Genomic DNA, 19370 nt, shown 5'->3' with positions numbered 1-19370 from the left:
CCCTATATAAGAAACCATAACTTTAAAAAAAACATAAATTTGTTTTTTTTAGTTATGGTTTCTTCCATCATAAAGAGTGTTTCAATAAATGTATTTATTTTTTGTACATGATTGGTTGACTCCATTCAGTATTGTGATTAGCTAGCAAGACACCGCCCACTTCACACAGGGTGTGATTTTTAAATATATAGATCAACGAATCAATCAATTACTTTAGCCTTATTTTATACTATACTGCACAACAGTGTCCCACGAGACTAGTGAAAGTAGTTGATCTACAAGCAAGTTTTTTTTTTAAATTTTCTTCAAATAATGACATCCCCAAAATAGGGCTTGATTATTAATTGATAAATGTATTAATGTATTGATTATCTGTATCTATTTAATAATAAATAAAATGTATTAGTTGGATTAACTGTTTTACTCCTAGTTGGATGTTCTCTTGTCTACAGGTCTGGAAGGTCACATAGTACTGTAATGGACAGTACCCGAGACCAACAGTAGGGAGCAGCAATACACCAACTGGCGTCTAGACAAAGTGGTCGTCACTCAGAAGAAGAACATACCCACAATGCAGTAGTGAAAACAACATGGTGGTGTGTTGACTGATTGTTGTTGAAATACCATAGATTTATATAAAGGTAAAACACAAAGAAAACTTAAACGCGTCGTTTCTAAACAGTGTCGTCGTTAAGCAGCAGGAGGACGTTTAGCAGCTCAACCACTGAAACACAGCAGGTAAAGATCAACTCATTTATGTTGGGTTTCATTAGCCCCATTTAGAACCTCTCCCTCCGCTATGTAGCTCCGAGATGAGGTCCTACGTGGCCCGGTGCCGTTTGGGTGAACATTTTCAAACAAGAAATGATGACTAAGTCATATTATACCGGGTGCTGTGTGTGTGTGTGTGTGTGTGTGTGTGTGTGTGTGTGTGTGTGTGTGTGTGTGTGTGTGTGTGTGTGTGTGTGTGTGTGTGTGTGTGTGTGTGTGTGTGTGTGTGTGTGTGTGTGTGTGTGTGTGTGTGTGTGTGTGTGATATTCAGGACTGCCAACACTCCTGGATCCTGCAGGAGTCTCCTGACAACCTCCTGCCTTGTCATTTCTCTGGATTTGGGATCGAACTCCCAAAATTCACCAGAACACAGGGAATTACATCTACTATGTTCAAAAGTGTGCACACACACACACACACACAAACACACACACACACACACACACACACACACACACACACACACACACACACACTCACACACACACACAGAGGTGTCTGTCTGGCTGTGTCTCTGTCAGTCTGTGTCTCTGTCACTACCACTGCCTCGGTCACAATGTAGGGATGTTGGTGTCTGTCTCGGTGCTTGAATAGTTACTTCATAATGTAGCCTACCCTTACCCAAGTCAAAACTACAGTATTTCACTTAGAAATGTATCAGCAACAAAAATAAACACACACACACACACAGACCCATTGAATTTATTACAATGGACAGGTAAAGGTCGTCAATAGCACAACATTTAACTATGAAAGAAATGAATTTGACAAAAGACAGCGAAGGATTGTCAGGTGATGGACAATTGACACGTTTCAGAATGAGTGAAAGATGCAATCAGAGTGATGCACAGCCAGTCTGCCACAGTAGGCAAAATAATAATAATAGTAACCAAATAGTAGCTTTAAGGCAACTATAAATGTACAACACTAAGGTACCTTACAATACACTGAATACAGACACGCTTGTAAAAGTCCCCTAGTTCCCTAACAGGGGGGTAATTAAAAATGTTCTGCCTCCAAAGCTTTTCCTGTCATACCTAAATAAATGTAGAAGTACTCTGTTACAAGTAAATGTCCGGAATTTAAAATGTATTTGAGGAAAAGAACAAAAGTATTGGTATCAAAATGTACTTAAAGTACCAAAAGTGAAAGTACTAAAATGTTTGAAAATAGCAGATCTACAAGCTCACAACACTTTGTGAGCTTGTAGGTATGAAATAGGACTGAAGTGGTATAAATGTATGTTTTATAATGTAATATACTAGAAGTTCTGCCCGCTACGCGGGCAGAATTCTAGTATCCCCCCCCTAACCCCGCCAAAGAAAATGTCGTTTGGGGGTACAAAATCATGGGATATAAAAAAGAAAAACCCAGAGGATCGCCCCTCCCCCCCCCCCCATTAGGGGTCCCTGGAGACCCTGGGGTCTCCAGGCCGTGACCTACAGACACGGCGAAGGAAAACTGTGAACACAGCCACGCATGCAAGATGTTGCACATGAACTCAGCAGCCGCACTGAGGCGCTCCAACACAAACACTCTGACATTAAGCTTCACACAACAAACATCAGCAGCAAACATTCACCACAATGACAAAGAAATTACGTCCGCGCAAAAATAAGCGAGGGCTCGCTTATTTTGTCTTTCCCTCCCTCCCTCTCTTCCTCTCTCTCTCTCTCCCTCTCTGTCTCTCTGTCTGTGTCTGTCCGTCAGTAACCTCGCATCACCAGTCTTTCCACCTTGGAGGAAAAGTCCGTCAGCGAAAATTATCTGTCGCTGTTTGGCTGACTGTTGTCTCTCTCCCACCCTCCCTCTCTCTCCCTGTGTGTGTGCGTGCGTGTGTGTGTGTGTGTGGTGGGGGTGGGGCGGGGGGGACAGCCATGACGCAGCGGGACTTTTGAGATGGCTATTGGCAAAATAGGTTGACTTATTCGGATACATGCGTGTGACTGTTCGACCCTGCCGGTTCTCTGAATTTTTATTTTTAAATAGGCTCTGTCATGATTAATTAACCACACATATGAAGTGAAACAACTGAATTCTATCCAAACGATATGTTATAAGTGAATTCCTTGACTCAAAGAAGAAGTTTGAGAGCGTTTAATAAGCGAAAATAAGAAGTGAAGGCACTGGCACCCTGAGTCGCACAACCAACAATGGCTGCCGTTCGGTTTTTTTCAGGCTGCGAACGCGCCACCTGATTGGCCAACTTTTGCTGTCAATCACAGAACGATGAGCGACGTTGCCATGTCCAGGAGTTGTAAGCGTGAAGTGGGTGTAAATTGGTTAGAGAAAGTGCGTTTAATAATATATAACATGTATATGTAGAATATATTGAAAGGTCCATAGGCATAGGTATGTTATTTATATAGATCCAGCGTGTCTGTCCCCATCTGTGGTGTTTTTGGCATGAAGCTGGTGGCTTGTTGCTGGACTCTTGTCTTCCGGAGGAAAATTCACGGAGCGGATTGCGTATTACTGTCGCGCAACCTGGCAACGTCTTTGAGGCTCCTAAAAGGTCTCACCTTCCGGTGTGTCGGTAATGTGTGGGGAATTTTGTGTTGGACGGATTTAATTATGGTGTGAGGGGGCAAATGTGTGTTGAGGAATGGAAAGTGGACGAATAACTGCGTGAATGAATTGCGCACGTTGTGACTGGTGTTGTAGTGACATGTGAGATGTTATTGTCGTTATTTCGGCGAAACAAATGATTAAAAATGAAGTGCCTTCAGTCGCACCACCGGAAGTGAGACGATCTCTCAATTGTAATAATAGATATCTACAAAGTAACAAGTAACTAAAGGTTTCAAATAATTGTAGTGGAGTAAAAGTACAATATTTGCCTCTGAAATGTAGCTGAGTAGAAGTAAAAGTACTGATATTTGGAAATACTGCAGTAAAGTAAAAGTACCTCAACTGGTTATTTAATAACTTATAAATGTAGTGGAGTAGAAACTACTCAAGTAAAGTACAATGACATTTTTTTGATTGTGCTTTCGTTTGGAATATGTTTAACCCAAAGTGTGTGTGTGTGTGTGTGTGTGTGTGTGTGTGTGTGTGTGTGTGTGTGTGTGTGTGTGTGTGTGTGTGTGTGTGTGTGTGTGTGTGTGTGTGTGTGTGTGTGACACACACACTACACACACACTACAAAGTAACAAGTAACTAAAGTTTTCAAATAATTGTGCTGGAGTAATGGTGTTGTAAATGAATAGTAGCCTTGAAGCTACTATTAGGTTACTATTATTATTTTGGCTAGGCTACTATGTGGCAGACTGGCTGTGCATCACTCTGTGAATGCATCATGTTTCATTCTGAAACGTGTCAATTGTCCACCTGACAATCATTAGCTGTATTTTTTCGTCTTTATTTCTTTCATAGTTAAATGTTGCTATTGACGACCATTACATCTCCATTGTAATAAATTCAATGGACTCTACGCATATTTCTTTCATACATAAATGAGTTAACTGGTCACCACCGGTCTTTTGTCCATGAACAATGAATACAACACTAACAACACAACAGTAGTTGTGCTTTATTGCGTTACTTCATTATGTAGCCTACCCTTACCCAATTATACTATAGGCTATATGAACAGTAGCACTGTAGCAAGCTCGCAAAACGTTGCATTCGCGACGCTTTGTGAGCGATGTGCTATTTTCAAGTAGGTTTAAAGCGCTCATGTAGCCTAGTCGATTCTTGTGCGCTAGTTTTCATAGACCTGGTTGCTTATTTCTTTCCCAAAACCACTGCGCAAGCATGAAGCTATTATGTAGTAGCATTTAGCCAAACACACAGTAAAAGTCACTCGTGAGTCTACCAACAAACTAGACAAAAACAATGCTTGTCTACAAAACTTGTTGTTTCGCCCCTTACTGCATTCCGCTATATTATTTAAGTGTGTTTAAGGAGCGGTTGGGTCCATTTGGTTGCGGACTGACGGGCAGTGGTGTAAAGTAACTAAGTACATTTACTCGAGTACTTCCACTTCCCCATACTAGACAAAAACAATGCTTGTCTACAAAACTTGTGTTTCACTGTGCTATATTATTTATGTGTGTGTTTAAGGAGCGGTTGGGTCCATTTGGTCGCGGACTAACGGTCCGACGGGCAGTGGTGTAAAGTAACTAAGTACATTTACTCGAGTACTCCCACTTCCCCCATACTAGCATGGGACTGGGAGGACGGCCGCCGTTCAGAGTATGGTGAAGTTTCGGTGTGTGTGGGGGGGGGGGGGCTCTCTTCTCTCTCTCTGCGTGGCCTACGTGTGTGGTGTGTGTGTGTATGTGTGTCTGTAGCCTGAGGCTTAAGATGCAGTAGTGTAAGGCGCGTTGATTTAGCTGCGAGGGGACAGGCCGTCTCCCCATTGGCTTAAACGGGGAAGTGTCCCCATTGGCTTAAAGGAGTGAAGGACAGGCAGGACAGCCAATGATGAATAGGTGTCGAATAGGTGTCGTGGATGACGATGTCTCTGTCTCTCTGTACACCCGGCGCTCTTCGAGCACCCGGTAATAAAAAGAGCACAATAAAAAGACAAAAAAAGGATTAAGGTGCAAAAAGTCAGTGCGTGTCAACTGCATAATCCACCTAAGGTAGACTGACCCTGGTATAATCCGCAAGTAGCTCCATGAGGGAGGGAGAGCAAAAAAAAAAGAGTCACTTGTACCTGGTGTAGTCCACAGGTATGTCCAAGGAGGAGCTAAATCCAAGTCATTTGTCCCTGGTATAATCCACAGGTGTGTTCAGGAAGAGCCAAAAAAAAAAGAGGCTGCGACCAGCTGGACAGTACCGCCTATTGTCAGGCTGCTGATCATGCCTCATTCAGCAGTCTGACAGCAGCCGGATTAAAACTGCACAACCTGGTGGTGGAACTCTTGATACTGCGGTAGGGCCCCTTGCCCGGTCGCAGTCGTTGTAGGGTTTTGAACAGTTTGTGACTTGGGTGGTGCTTGTCCTTGAAAACATGGCTTGTCTATGAAAACAAGCCAAAGAAGCGACTATAGGCCACATTAAACCTATGCATCAGATTTTTTAAAATAGACTATCTACAAGCTCACAACACAACACGTTGTGAGCTTGTAGATCTGAAACATTTCAACAACACAAATCTGGTGAGGGGGCCCCTGCCACAAAATGTTTTTTTAGATGGGGGAGTAGTCTCCAGTTTAATAACTGGAGACTACTGTGTCCAGTCAGTAATGTCCTTTTCAATTCCTTCATTTCAGACCAGTGTGTGGAGTCCAGACTGCAGGTGAAGATGAACTCTCCAGACTCAGCCAGGGCTATCTCTATTAAACAGGAGGAACCTGAAGACCACCAACACCTCAGTAAGTTTCATGTGTCTTTCTTTCATATTTTCTGTTATGTTGTAGAGCTGTTACAACAGACTTAATCTCTCAAGAACAGATTCTGCTCTGCGTTGGAATCTGTCGGGGAGGTTCGTCATAACTAAATATATTGATTCAGGTTACTTTTTAAAATATGTATTTTGTTATAATCTTGCTAACACTTTCGAGCCTACTTTAGAGTTTCCAGAACCACCTGTAACAACCTGTACTTATTTAGTAACTGTTTTGTTAGTCTTAGTAGGTAATAGCTATGTACATGGAAGATAGAACAATAGATTTACATTTTAGATATCCCGTGTTCACTATCATGTTATTGTTCTGCTCCTAGACATCCTGCACATGGTTGTGTGTAAAGAGGAGGATTCTCCTGAGCAGAAGAGGAGCCCCAGTCTGCTCCAGGAGGAACCAGAGCCTCCACACATTAAAGAGGAACAGGAGGAGATACTTCAAAGACCAGAGGAGCCTGATGGATCAATGTTGACATTACTAGCAGTGAAAAGTGAAGTTGATGATGAACACATCTCTTCACACTGCTCTGAAGTTGAACTTGAACTTGAATCTGACACTGAAGTCACTGAAGACAGTGATGATTGGGGGGAGACCAGTGGAGGTGTCCACACTGGAGAAAAACCTTTCCTCTGTAAGCATTGTAACAAGAGTTTCAGTTGTTCAGGTGACCTAAAGAAACACCAGCGTATCCACACTGGAGAGAAACCTTTCCTGTGTAAACATTGTGACAAGCGTTTCAGCCGTTCAGATCACCTGAATCGACACCTGCCTATCCACACTGGAGAAAAACCTTTCCATTGTGCACACTGTGACAAGAGTTTCAGTGTGTCAGTTCACCTGAAGACACACCAGCGTATCCACACTGGAGAAAAACCTTTCCACTGTAAGCATTGTGACAAGAGTTTCAGTCAGTCAGGTGACCTGAATGCACACCAGCGTGTTCACACTGGAGAAAAACCTTTCCACTGTAAGCATTGTGACAAGAGTTTCAGTCAGTCAGGTGACCTAAAGAAACACCAGCGTGTTCACAATGGAGAAAAACCTTTCCACTGTAAGCATTGCGACAAGAGTTTCAGTCAGTCAGGTAACCTGAATGCACACCAGCGTGTTCACACTGGAGAAAAACCTTTCCACTGTAAGCATTGTAACAAGAGTTTCAATGACTCAGGGAACCTGAAGAGGCACCAGCGTGTTCACACTGGGGAAAAAACCTTTCCACTGTAAACAGTCTGACAAGAGTTTTGTTGGGTCGCGTCAACTTAAGGTTTCTCCAGCGCATCCACACTGGAGAAACACCTTTCCACTGTAAACATTGTAACAAAGAGTTTCAGTCAAACTCTTGTCACATTAACAGTTTGAGAAGAGTTTCAGTCTGTTAAGTGCTCGAGGTTAAAGTGTGTGCAGAGGTGTCTTTTATACAGTTAACGAGTTCAAACAGGTGCAGTTAATACAGGTATTGAGTGCAGAATAGGAGGGCTTCTGAAAGAACAAGAAACAGGTCTGTGAGAGCCGGAATTCTTACTGGTTGGTAGGTGATCAAATACTTATTTCATGCAATAAAATGAAAATTAATTACTTAAAAATCATTCAATGTGATTTTCTGGATTTTTCCCCCTGGATTCTGTCTCTCACAGTTGAAGTGTACCTATGATACAAATTACAGACCACTACATTCTTTGTAACCTGCAAAATCGGCAGTGTATCAAATACTTGTTCTCCCCACTTGGGTATAGCATCTGGACAACCGGATCCTATATGCCTATGGGCGGGTTTATTTATGCAAGTCTGAGTCATAGTGAAATGCCTATATATATATATATCTATGGGCTTTTCTGGTTTGTTTGTGGTTCTCTGAGTTATAGTGACATGGTCGTGGTCCTGCCTATACTGTATACGTGTATCAGGTTTGTTTATGGTTGAGTCAGAGTGACGTGGCCGGAGTCTGCCCGCCCACCCTCCTTTAGCCACTTTTAACATAGGATTTTAAAAAACATTTTAAAATACTGAAATTAGCCGATCTACATTGATGCATTGTGAGCTTGTAGATCGTTATTGTCTCCGCCAGGCCGAAAGGCATGGCGGTTTTGCCCCCCGTCCGTCCGTGTGTCTGTGTGTCCGTGTGTCCGTCCGTGTGTCCTGTCCGTGTGTTAGCAGCTAATCTCCGGCACCGTTGGCCCGGTCGCTGCGAAACTGTGCACACACACTCCCTGGATGCCAATTCAGAATCTCTGCACCGCATTTTTCACATGGGCCTGTCATAGCGCCACCAGCAGGCCGATTTGTGCAAAACCCATTTTTTTTCTCATTACTCCTACAGCTTTTAATCAAACGTCTTTCAAATCGGTACACAGTATCTCTATTGTCATGTGATCAACCCAGATCTGTCCGATTTCCCATATTCCATCCTCATTGGCTAAGGTTGGCTTCCAAATTTTGCAGGATTGGTCCGTTTTGAACAAACTGCCTCAAATCATGAACACAGCTTGCCATTTCCATAAAATTGCACACGCACATTCCCACTAGGCTTAGGATGAAATGCCACTTGAACATTTTCAAATCAGCCTCATGGTGGCGCTATAACAGGCTGATTTGCATTTTGCCAAGGAAAAACTAAAATGTTCACAACTGCTTTTTACAGCGCCACCAGGACATTTTTGGACATTATTCCTTCAGATTCTGTCCAACAATCACACAAATAGGTACACAGTATCTCTATAGTCATGTCATCAAGACAGATGTGTCCGATACTTCATATTCCATCCTAATTGGCTAACATTGCCTTCCAAAGTTTGCAGGATAGGTCAGTTTTTAACAAAATGCCTCAAATCATGAACGCAGTGTGCGATATCCGTGAAATTTCGCACGCACATACCCACTAGGCCAAGGAACAAATGCCACCCTTTACACATTGGTCTATTATAGTGCCACCGGCAGGTCTAATTTCACAAAACAATTTTTTGGAACAAAATGCCTCAGATCATGAATGCAGTGTCCGATTGCCGTGAAAGGCCTAAAAACAAATGGCACCCGTTTCACATTGGCCTATTATAGCGCCACCAGGAGGCCACAATAACCTACCTGACCTGGCGGAGACCTGTGCTCCGAGGATCACTTTTTCTAGTTTTCACTATTTTTTTATGTTTTTGAAAATACATTTTAAAAATGCCTAATGATATTGTCATAAGGGACATGGTGTTGCGCAAGTTAGGACCCTCAGTTTTAAAGGGACAGTAATGCACCAGTGCTACCAGTGGAAAGGTTAGTATGGAGTCCTGTCTGATGTGAAATTAGTACTGATTGATTTTATTGGTTCTGTTTCTGCCATCTTGCATCTTGCTGTCCATGCTTCAAATGACTGTTTAAAATTGTTGAAACCTGGAACCCAACAATTAAATATAACGAATGAATTATTGATGTAATATACGTAGATATTAGATAATAAATATGTTCTGTAGTGTTTTAGCTGGCAACGGTACCCCCTAGTTTAGTTTAGTTTAGTTCATTAGCACATTGTTATAACAAATATAGAAACGATACATATTAAATGACAAGTTGCTGTGCAAGGAAAGGAAGAAGCCGGCTGGCTTATTTGGAATCCTTTCCTTCATGGGAGAAATCATTAAACAACAGTATTAAAAGTTCAATAAGAACAATACAAAATAATACAAGTTTCCAAGGGGAACAGTGGTGCAAATAAAGAAATACAAATTGTAAAGATTACTAAATCAATGGACTACAGTAAGGAAGACATGAGATATTGTTTTAAATGTTTCTTAAATATTGGGAAGGATAGTGAAGACTTGAGTGATGCATCAAGAGAGCTCCACAACTGAGGGCCTCTAAATGTGATGAAATTAATTTCGAAGTGTGACAAAAAGGTACATTTAAATCATCTCTTTGCCTTGTGGGGTAGGAGTGAAAATCAGAAGTAACAGGAAAAAAAATATGAAAAGAATAAGGAAGGTCTTGTTTACATTTTTTTATTTTGAACATAAATAAGCAGGTTTGAAAAACATGAACCTTATCTATAGGCAATAAAGAATATTTAATAAAGAGAGGTGCAGATGGCTTGTGTCTATTTGAGTTTGAAATAATTCTCAAAAACCTCTTTTGAATGATAAGTAGTTTAGTTAGATATGTAGGATATGTAGCAGCCCAAACAATATTACAGTAATTAAGATGGGGGAAAATTAAACTAAAATAAAGAGTTAAATGAGACGAAGGATGAACCAGTGGACAGATCTTTCTCAATATGCCAAGCATCTTCATAGACCTCATAGCTACAGTATCAATCTGTTGTTTCCAAAAAAAAAATCCATTTAAATGATCTATAATGACGCCCAAAGATTTTGTATGTGAAACCTGACAGATTTCCGTACCATTAATTAAAATTCTAGATTTATCTATTGGGAATTTTTTGTTTATATTACTAAAATTCTAGGCACCTCATGTATGTCAGACTTGCGTTGATAATAATTCGACTTGTATTGCAAATTACAGTATTGTTGTGTTATTCACACTGTAAATAACTATAAACTATATACAGTATGTGGTACAACAGTTTTTTCTAGAATTCTACAGTTTGTATATGATTGAATTGAATGTAATCTGGCTATGTTTCATTACACCCAATGGGAGACACAATTTCAGTTATTTTACTTATTAAATATTGGTTAACTGAGGGGAGAAACTTCATGTATTTTTATGTATTATGACAGTATTTTTTACAATTAATGGAATGGCTATGATCACTATTAAGTTGTATTACATTATTAGAGTGTTATGTGATAGCAAATTAAGGCCTTTGCAAAGCACTATAAAACACACACACACACACACACACACACACACACACACACACACACACACACACACACACACACACAAGATGTTTCATTATTATGATATAATGTATAATTTGGTTATCAGGAAGGTGAAACATTAGCTATGATGTCTTAACATTACTATATGTAGGATGTTTGGTGGAATTTGTTCTCCAGGCACAATTCAGAATCAACTTTAGTGTCACATGTTCACATCACATGATTACAGATGTTAACGACAATTACAATTATACAACATCTGGAGTTGCAGGAAGAGTTCAGATAGAGAAATAATATAGAAGAAAGGAACACAGAGCAAGTACAAACCAAACTAAACAGGAAGGAGCAAGTATATGCATCTTCAGAAGTATATACATGTATTAATATACCTATGGAGCCAGGTCTGCAGACAGGGCTGATACAATAGGATTGTGGTCTACTTTATAACTTGTTTTGGCCCTACATCTTAGCACTAAATAATATGAAAACTCATGATTAGTTAAGACCATTTTAGGTCAGCCTGATCCAATGCAATTCATCCATTACATTCAATAAATCTTAAGAACCTTTTTCCTGTTTCCCAGAACATTCTGGTACAATAACCAAACTCTGAACTGTCTGGAACATGCATTCCATCATTATCTTCTCCATGCAATGATTCATATATACAATCATTTTTTTCTGCAGAAGAAAATAACTTGTGATGTTCTTACTGTGTCACAATCTGAATATTTTTTTACAAATATTGATCATGTAACATGGTATGTTGGTATGTTGTAGCCTGCATTTCTATGAGACGTGATCAGACCTGTGCAGCATCAATGTGCACCGATGAAAGCTGTGATGGATGTAGGGCTGCAACTATCCATGATTTTCCTCACGATTATTCTATACATTATTTTCCTGATTAATCAAAAAATCAAGAATATATTTTATATATATTTTTTTAAATATATATCAACGAATCAATCAATTACTTTAGCCTTATTTTTTACTATGCTGCACAACAGTGTACCGCGAGACTAGTGAAAGTAGTTGATCTACAAGCTCAAAATGCATCGCATCATGACACGTTGTGAGCTTGTAGATCGGCTCTTTTCACTTTTCTTTAAGCTCTGGACGTTTTTTTTTCAAATAATGACATCCCCAAAATAGGGATTGATTATTAATTGATAAATGTATTAATTTATTGATTACCAATTTGTTTTTAATAATAAATCAAATGTATTAGTTGGATTAACTGTTTTACTCCTAGATGGATGTTCTCTTGTCTACAGGTCTGGAAGGTCACATAGTACTGTTACTGTGATGGACAGTACCCGAGACCAACAGTAGGGGGCAGCTATACACCAACTGGCGTCTAGACAAAGTGGTTGTCAGAAGAAGAACATACCCACAATGCAGTAGTGAAAACAACATGGTGGTGTGTTGACTGACTGTTGTTGACGCGATATATGTAAGTGCACGTTTTTGACTTAGATATATATATATATCTATAGTTGTTGACACTTTAAAATACCATAGATTTATATACAAGTAAAACACAAATAAAACTTAAACGTGTCGTTTCTAAACAGTGTCCTCGTTAAGCAGCAGGAGCACGTTTGTTAGCAGCTCAACCACTGAAACACAGCAGGTAAAGATCAACTCATTCATGTCGGGTTTCATTTGTATTTATTGACTCAATATGGAATATAAATCTAATTGCTGTTACTTGCTAGATTATAATTCATGTGACCAGAAACACATAAAGCAATGAGGTGCAAACGTAGCTTGTACATGAGTAGAAATGGTTCTCATGACGCTCGTCTGTCACTATAGCGTCACGACGGGGAACTTCAAGCTGGTTTTTGCCTGATGGGTTTTTGGCACTTTCTCCATTTACAACGTTCAGATTTCCAATCGGTGGCCTCCTATGCTTTCAGCTTCGTGACCCCATCGGCTGGGAGGTGTATTGCACTCTGATACATTTTTATAACTATAATAAATAAAATGGCCACCGATCAGGATTAAAATGCTTTTTATTGAACAATACGGCAGATACGGGTACTTCTGAGGGCCCGTACATAATTGTAACATCCGTGGCCATGGATGGGGTAAGCACTTTATATTTGAAATTATCTGAACATTTATGTAGATGTACGGACCCCAAGTGTGAAAGTGCAAAGACAATTTTTAACCTACTCCAAGACTGTCAGATAATATATGACAGTCTTGTATCAAGGCTATGTCATGTGTAGGATCTTTACACTGTCCACAGTAATGTTAATGTGATTGTCAAGGGAAGTTAAACATTTGTCTCATCTTCATCTTTCTGTGGACGACGGATTCATTCCTTGAATCTCCACAGAATCTACACCTGATGGAGACAGAAAAGGGGAATCCACGGGAAATGAGAAACGAAAAACACTCTGATTTCTACCTGATCGGCGCTACAGTATCAACAAAACATCTGGGATTTGCGGCTGGAGTTCTCCATACACTCCTGGCTAGAAAGAAGAACGCACCCCCGGCAGGACGAATGGACCGAAGATATTTTTCTTCTCCTGTCGGGTGATATCCACGTTAATCCAGGCCCAGTTACCACCAGGCAAACTTCTGCCCGTTTGGCGAGGGAGGAAAACTTTGCCAACGATGCTAACGTTGCTAAAGCTGCTAGCATTGCCAACGGCAACGTCGAACAACAACAAAGCCTGGCTGCAACAAAGAGCTTCCAGATCACCGGAGCCAGCGCAACCAGCGTTGCCACTGAAGCTAGCTACGTCGACAACACCAATGGCTCCCCACCAAATCAACTAGGCGAATCAACCCAAATGATCAACCGAAACACCCACGTTGTTTCCACCGCAGCCGTCGACGAGGACGCTTGCACCGACGTGCCACGGCGATCAACCGGGAGATGCAGCATAGACGAGGACGCGGAATCAAGGAGTCACCTAGCTGTTTTCACCAAAGCAGAGGCCCTGATGCACCGTTTTCAACCTACGGTTCTTTCCACGGCCTTGGTCCTAGCAGAGGCCGTGCTGGGGCCCCCGCGACCCATCCCCCCCACAACCCCCCACCCCCCCCCAACCCCCACAGCTGGCTTCTTACGACGGAACAAAGGCTTTGATGGACGCTTACGCCTCAACACCCCCCTCCCCCCGATACTGCTCCTCAACATTTTCTCTCAGTGGATAAACATCTCTCCATTGAACAAATGAACAAATCTTTTGGTGTAGGCTTGCACATGATCCACCTCAATGTGAATTCCCTCGTAGGAAACAAGCTAACACAAATCAGGCAGATGTTTTATGATGGTAAGGTTGACATTTTAACTTTCTCTGAAACTAAACTTGATCATACGATAATGGACTCTGAGATTGAAATTGAAAACTACAAATTCTTCAGAAATGATAGGAGCATTAATGGGAGAAATGGGGGTGGTGTATGCATGTATGTACATAATGACAATGACTGCATCCTTCGCGAAGACCTGAAGGATGCAGCCATTGAAGCTGTGTGGGTCGAGATCATTTTTAAACATGCCAAACCTGTGCTAGTCGGTACCATATACAGACCTCCTAACCAGACTGATTTCTATGAAAGACTTGAGGAGTGTTTAGCTAAGGTGGAATATGCGGAGACGATACTTCTTGGTGACTTTAACACAGACATGCTCCGTAAGGAAGCGTCAGTGTATAAGTCATTCAAGGGGTTTTGTCATCGGCACTCATTCCACCAGCTGATCACTCAGCCCACAAGGCTGTGTTTTTCCACTCAAACTACAATAGATCTCATTCTAACAACGGACAAGGACAAAATCCTCAATAGTGGTGTTTCTACCTGTGGCATATCTGATCATAACATGATCTTCTGCACCAGAAAGAAACTTAAACCTAAGACCGGTTACTACAAATCAGTCACGATCAGAGACCTCAAAAACTATAAGAGTGAGGACTTAGATCACAGGCTAGAGGAACTGGACTGGTCCGACGTACTAAACAGCACACAGGTAGACGAATCTTGGCTTGGTTTCAAAACCAAATTGATTCAAATTTTGGACAGTGTGGCAGTGGCTCCCATGAAAACCATCAGGGTCAAAACCCGCTCGGTACCATGGATGAATTCGGACATCCTTACTGCCATGAAAGTCAGAAACAAAAAGTGTTCTGAGTTTCATAAAGGTAGGATCAAACTCGCCAAATGTTTTAACAAGGTTCTCGTATCCCACGTAGCTAAACTTGAAAAAGAAAAAAACAAACTAAGAAACAAGGTTAATGGCATGCTCCTATTAGCAGAAAAAAGCTTCCTCGATGACAAAATTGAGGAAAATCAAAGCAAACCACGAGAGCTTTGGAAGCTATTCAACAACCTACTAGGCTGCAGCAAGAAATTGAAAACCAGGTTTACAAACATAAGCCTCAAGGTGAATGACACTCTCACCACATCCAAACATGAAGTGAGTAAAATCCTCAACATATTCTTCACGACCATAACCTCAGATTTGGTTGAAAAACTACACCCTCACTCTGGCTGCTATGGTGAAGAGTATGTTGACTCATTTTACAAAAAACAGGGTGAACGCAAAGATGATTTTAAACTCTCCCCTGTGAAAACAGAAGAGGTGTTTAAAAAATGTAGTGCTCTTCATCAACACAGAGCCACAGGCCTCGACAATATCCCCGCCAAATTTCTAAAAGACTCAGCCGCCTCCATTGCTCCAATCATTACATAATCCCACATAATAAACCTCTCCATCATACAGGGACGGGTCCCTAACGATTTCAAAAAAGCAAGGGTGACCCCTCTGTACAAAAAAGGAAACAAATTAGACCCTGGCAACGCCCTATTTCTATTCTTAGCTCCATCTCGAAAGTCATGGAAAAAATAGTCTATGAACAGGTCGATAAGTATCTTGCCGAGAAAAATCGAATCTACAAATTCCAATCTGGTTTCAGAACAAACCACTCCACTGACACATGCCTTCTCTATTTGAACGACTCTATCAAACAAGATGTCGACAAGGGCAAATATTGCGGCATGGTCATGTTGGACCTCCAGAAGGCCTTTGACACCGTTAATCACCCAATTATGATCAATAAGCTCAAAGCAATAGGTTTTGATGATACGTCAGTGAACTGGATGAGATCCTACCTGGAAGGGAGGGAGCAAGTGGTGGAAGTAAACGGCACCCAGTCCCCCCCCCTTCCTGATATATGTGAATGATATGTCATCAGCCTGCGACTGCAAACTGTTCCTGTTCGCAGATGACTCTGCCCTGCTAGTCTCGGACAGGGACAGGCTGCAGGTTGAGAATACCCTCAGCTCTGAACTCAACAAGATCTGCATCTGGCTCTCTGACAACAAACTTTCACTACACCTGGGTAAAACTGAATCCATCCTCTTTGGGTCCAGTCCTAACCTTAGCAAGGCAGAGAGTTTCACGATCAAAGTGGGTGATGATGTCATCAAAAAGGATGAAATTACCTACCTGGGCTCCATCTTGGAGGCAAACCTCTCTGGTAACAAAAACGCAGAAGAAGTGATCAAAAATGTCAACCAAACAACACGCTATTTGTGGAGGATTGATCGTCTAGTCAGTAAGAATACTCTGAAAATTCTTGCAGGGGCCCTCATTCAAGGTCATTATGATTATGCATGCACTTCATGGTATCACAACACCTCCAAGGCCTTAAAAATAAGGCTCCAAACATCCCAAAACAAACTTGTAAGGCTACTTCTTGGCCTCAATCACAAAACCCATCTAACCCCTGCACATTTAGCTAGGATTGGATGGCTTAGGGTTGAGGACAGAGTACAGCAACTTGCTATGGGCCTGGTCTTCAAGATACACCACAACATTGGGATCCCCCTGTATTTGTCAAAATACCCCTGTCTAAGTCTTAACCTACCCCCCACTACCCCCCCCCCCCCTCTTTAATTTTCCTCTTTTGTATATATATTTTTTTCTCTCTTCATACCAGTAACCTGAAAGCTGATTGTATGACATTCTGTATAGTAGTGTGTATATCCGTCTGTCTGTCTCATCATGATTTGTGTGCATGGGGTTCTCATCTTAAACAAGCTGCGTGCTTAACTGAGTCTTCCAGTTTAGTAGACCTTGTATTGTGAATTTTGTACTTCCATGTACTGTGATTCTCATGTCTTACTAAATAAAAGTACATCAGTCTAACATTTGTCATGCTGTACAGTGTTGCCAGATTTTGCGAGAGAAACAAGCAACCAGGTCTATCAGAATCAGGTTTATTGTCACATCACAGGTTTACAAGGTAAACAAGTGGGTGAAATTCGTTTTTGTACAGATTCGTTCCCATCGCAACGTTATTTCCATAGAAAGAAGAGGGGGGAGGAAGAAGAGAGGTGGGGGGCAAGTGGGAAGGAGATCAAACAAGAGAACAACAAAAAGGCCAAACAAGTTATCTACATATTTACAATAGTACCTGAGATAAAGGAACAAGACCAGGAGACCTGGTTCTGCCAGACCCGGAATAAGTACTAAGATCAGAGCACTACGTCACAGCTAAGCCGGACGTGTCAGCCTGTGTCTATGCCCATGTATGGACGAAAGGGGGACAGACTTTTATAAGCCGGACTTCACATGACGTGTCAGCCTGTGTATGCCCATGTATGGACGAAAGGGGGACAGACCTTTATGGCTGGGGCCTAAGGGCAAAGGGGGCATGCCCATGTATGGAGAAAACAGGTACAAATATGCCCATGTATGGACGAAAGGGGGACAGACTTTTATGTCTGGGGCCTAAGGACAAAGGGGGCATGCCCATGTATGGAGAAAACAGGTACAAAGCCTCATGTAGGCCGACCCCTTGGGTCTGGCAACAAAAACTAAGGTGCCTGAGCATAGCAGCAATGTATGTATACTGTGCATGATATACTTATGGACGTTAAGGTGCTTAGAGAAAAAAAAGAGCACAATAAAAAGACAAAACAAGTCAGTGCGTTATACATGGGATTAAGGTGCAAAAAGTCAGTGCGTGTCAACCGCATAATCCACCTAAGGTGGACTGACCCTGGTATAATCTGCAAGTAGCTCCATGAGGGAGAGCAAAAAAAATGAAAGTCACTTGTACCTAGTGTAGTCCACAGGTATGTCCAAGGAGGAGCTAAGTCCAAGTCATTTGCAGGGGGGGCTCAGGGGGGCGGCGACCCCTTAGCTCTGGAGATACTATGGGGGCTGGGGGCTGGAAGCTCCACATGCAGGCGCGAACACGCACCGTCAGCGGCGAGACGTATTTAACACCTTAAACAATGGCCTCAACCTGGCAGCTTTGCATAACATTACGTTCTCACTTTACGTCCTAAAACGGGTTAAACGGGTATCAGCCTTGATGTTCATCAAGTTACATGGGCCATTGGGTCACCTGTAGACGACTGGGACCATACAGATTATGTGCTAAATTGGAATAGATTCCATCGCTTAGCAGAGGACCCAAGAATGAGAGCTGTACCAGACACTCACATGTTATCCTTGACCATTGTTGGAAGTTCTTCTGACTGTTCATGTTAAAACCACTGTTGAAAGCAATGTAAGTGATGTTGTCATCTTGTGTCTTTAAAACATAATTAAGTCATTGAAGTAAAGATGAAAACAAGGCTTGTCTATGAAAACAAGCCAAAGAAGCGACTATAGGCCACATTAAACCTATGCATCAGATGAGTCATTCCACGAAACCGGTACGATTTGCACTTTTTTTTTTTTTTTAAATGACCCAAATGTTTCACTTTTCTGAATACCCCACAACATTAAGGACATATTTAACTTGCAGAAAAAAATATTTTCCCATCTCAGGCATTAAATCCATATTATTATTGGTCATTATTATATGATACAGCACTATATTTTCTCAACCCCGTTATGGACACTCTGGAAGCAGTTTGAATATGATTATGAACTGTATTTGTAATTAAACAAACATTTTCCTATTCATAAAATGTCCCTCACACTAATTCAATAATTGGAAATATAAAAAGTACATCAATTCTCCCACTTTTGTTATACTAAAGCCTTAAATGTGCCATTTTTTAAAATTCTTTGATGCTTTTTTATCATAAATCTACTTTAGCATCTGACTTTTAACTAAACAAGGTATTGTTATGATTGCTCTGAACATTTCTGACAGAGTTCAACAAACATTACATACATTTTCATAAAATATTAAAGAAATAATCACAGAAAATATAGGCGTGACAGGGTTGAGACTAGGATAACAGGGTTGAAGGTGGTAAACGGGGTTGAAGAGACAAATACAGCTTAACATAAATAGTTTTTTTTAATCTCAAATTCAATGTAATATTTTCTATAAACATTGTATTTCATTATGCAACCATTTAAGAAGAACAATAGACATCCATTTTAATTTAACTGAATTTTATTAACACTCTTAATGCAGGGTATTAATGA

The 19370-nt window shown here is 41.1% G+C and overlaps 2 protein-coding genes across 2 annotated transcripts in view; both read left to right on the top strand.

Moving 5' to 3' along the window:
- The first annotated feature begins 603 nt into the window (after positions 1-603).
- On the top strand, positions 604-7839 carry LOC308080126 (uncharacterized protein). Its single transcript, XM_080421883.1, has 3 exons — positions 604-738; positions 5994-6095; positions 6445-7839. The coding sequence occupies exons 2-3, from the start codon at positions 6026-6028 to the stop codon at positions 7347-7349; spliced, it is 975 nt and encodes a 324-aa protein (XP_080278009.1). The 5' UTR covers positions 604-738; positions 5994-6025; the 3' UTR covers positions 7350-7839.
- Positions 7840-12362: 4523 nt separating this feature from the next.
- The window catches only part of LOC308080127 (uncharacterized protein), a 29997-nt gene continuing 22989 nt past the window's right edge, over positions 12363-19370 (top strand). The window contains exons 1-2 of the mRNA XM_080421884.1: positions 12363-12404; positions 12526-12584. The gene's annotated coding sequence lies outside the window, so the exon portion shown is untranslated. The remainder of the gene's footprint in view (positions 12405-12525; positions 12585-19370) is intronic.

Source organism: Gymnoscopelus braueri (genome assembly GCF_963280865.1).
Source record: "Gymnoscopelus braueri genome assembly, chromosome: 24".
Classification (NCBI taxonomy): Eukaryota; Metazoa; Chordata; class Actinopteri; order Myctophiformes; family Myctophidae; genus Gymnoscopelus; species Gymnoscopelus braueri.
The sequence above is the reverse complement of the archived record's forward strand: the minus strand, read 5'-3'. Positions and strand labels throughout refer to the sequence as shown.

What these genes read in the sequence shown, in the direction of transcription:
- LOC308080126 (XM_080421883.1), top strand. Translation starts at nt 6,026, where the DNA reads ATGAACTCTCCAGACTCAGCCAGGGCTATCTCTATTAAACAGGAGGAA. An exon ending in TGAAGACCACCAACACCTCA is followed by an intron (nt 6,096 to 6,444) that starts GTAAGTTTCATG and finishes TTCTGCTCCTAG; the next exon opens with ACATCCTGCACATGGTTGTG.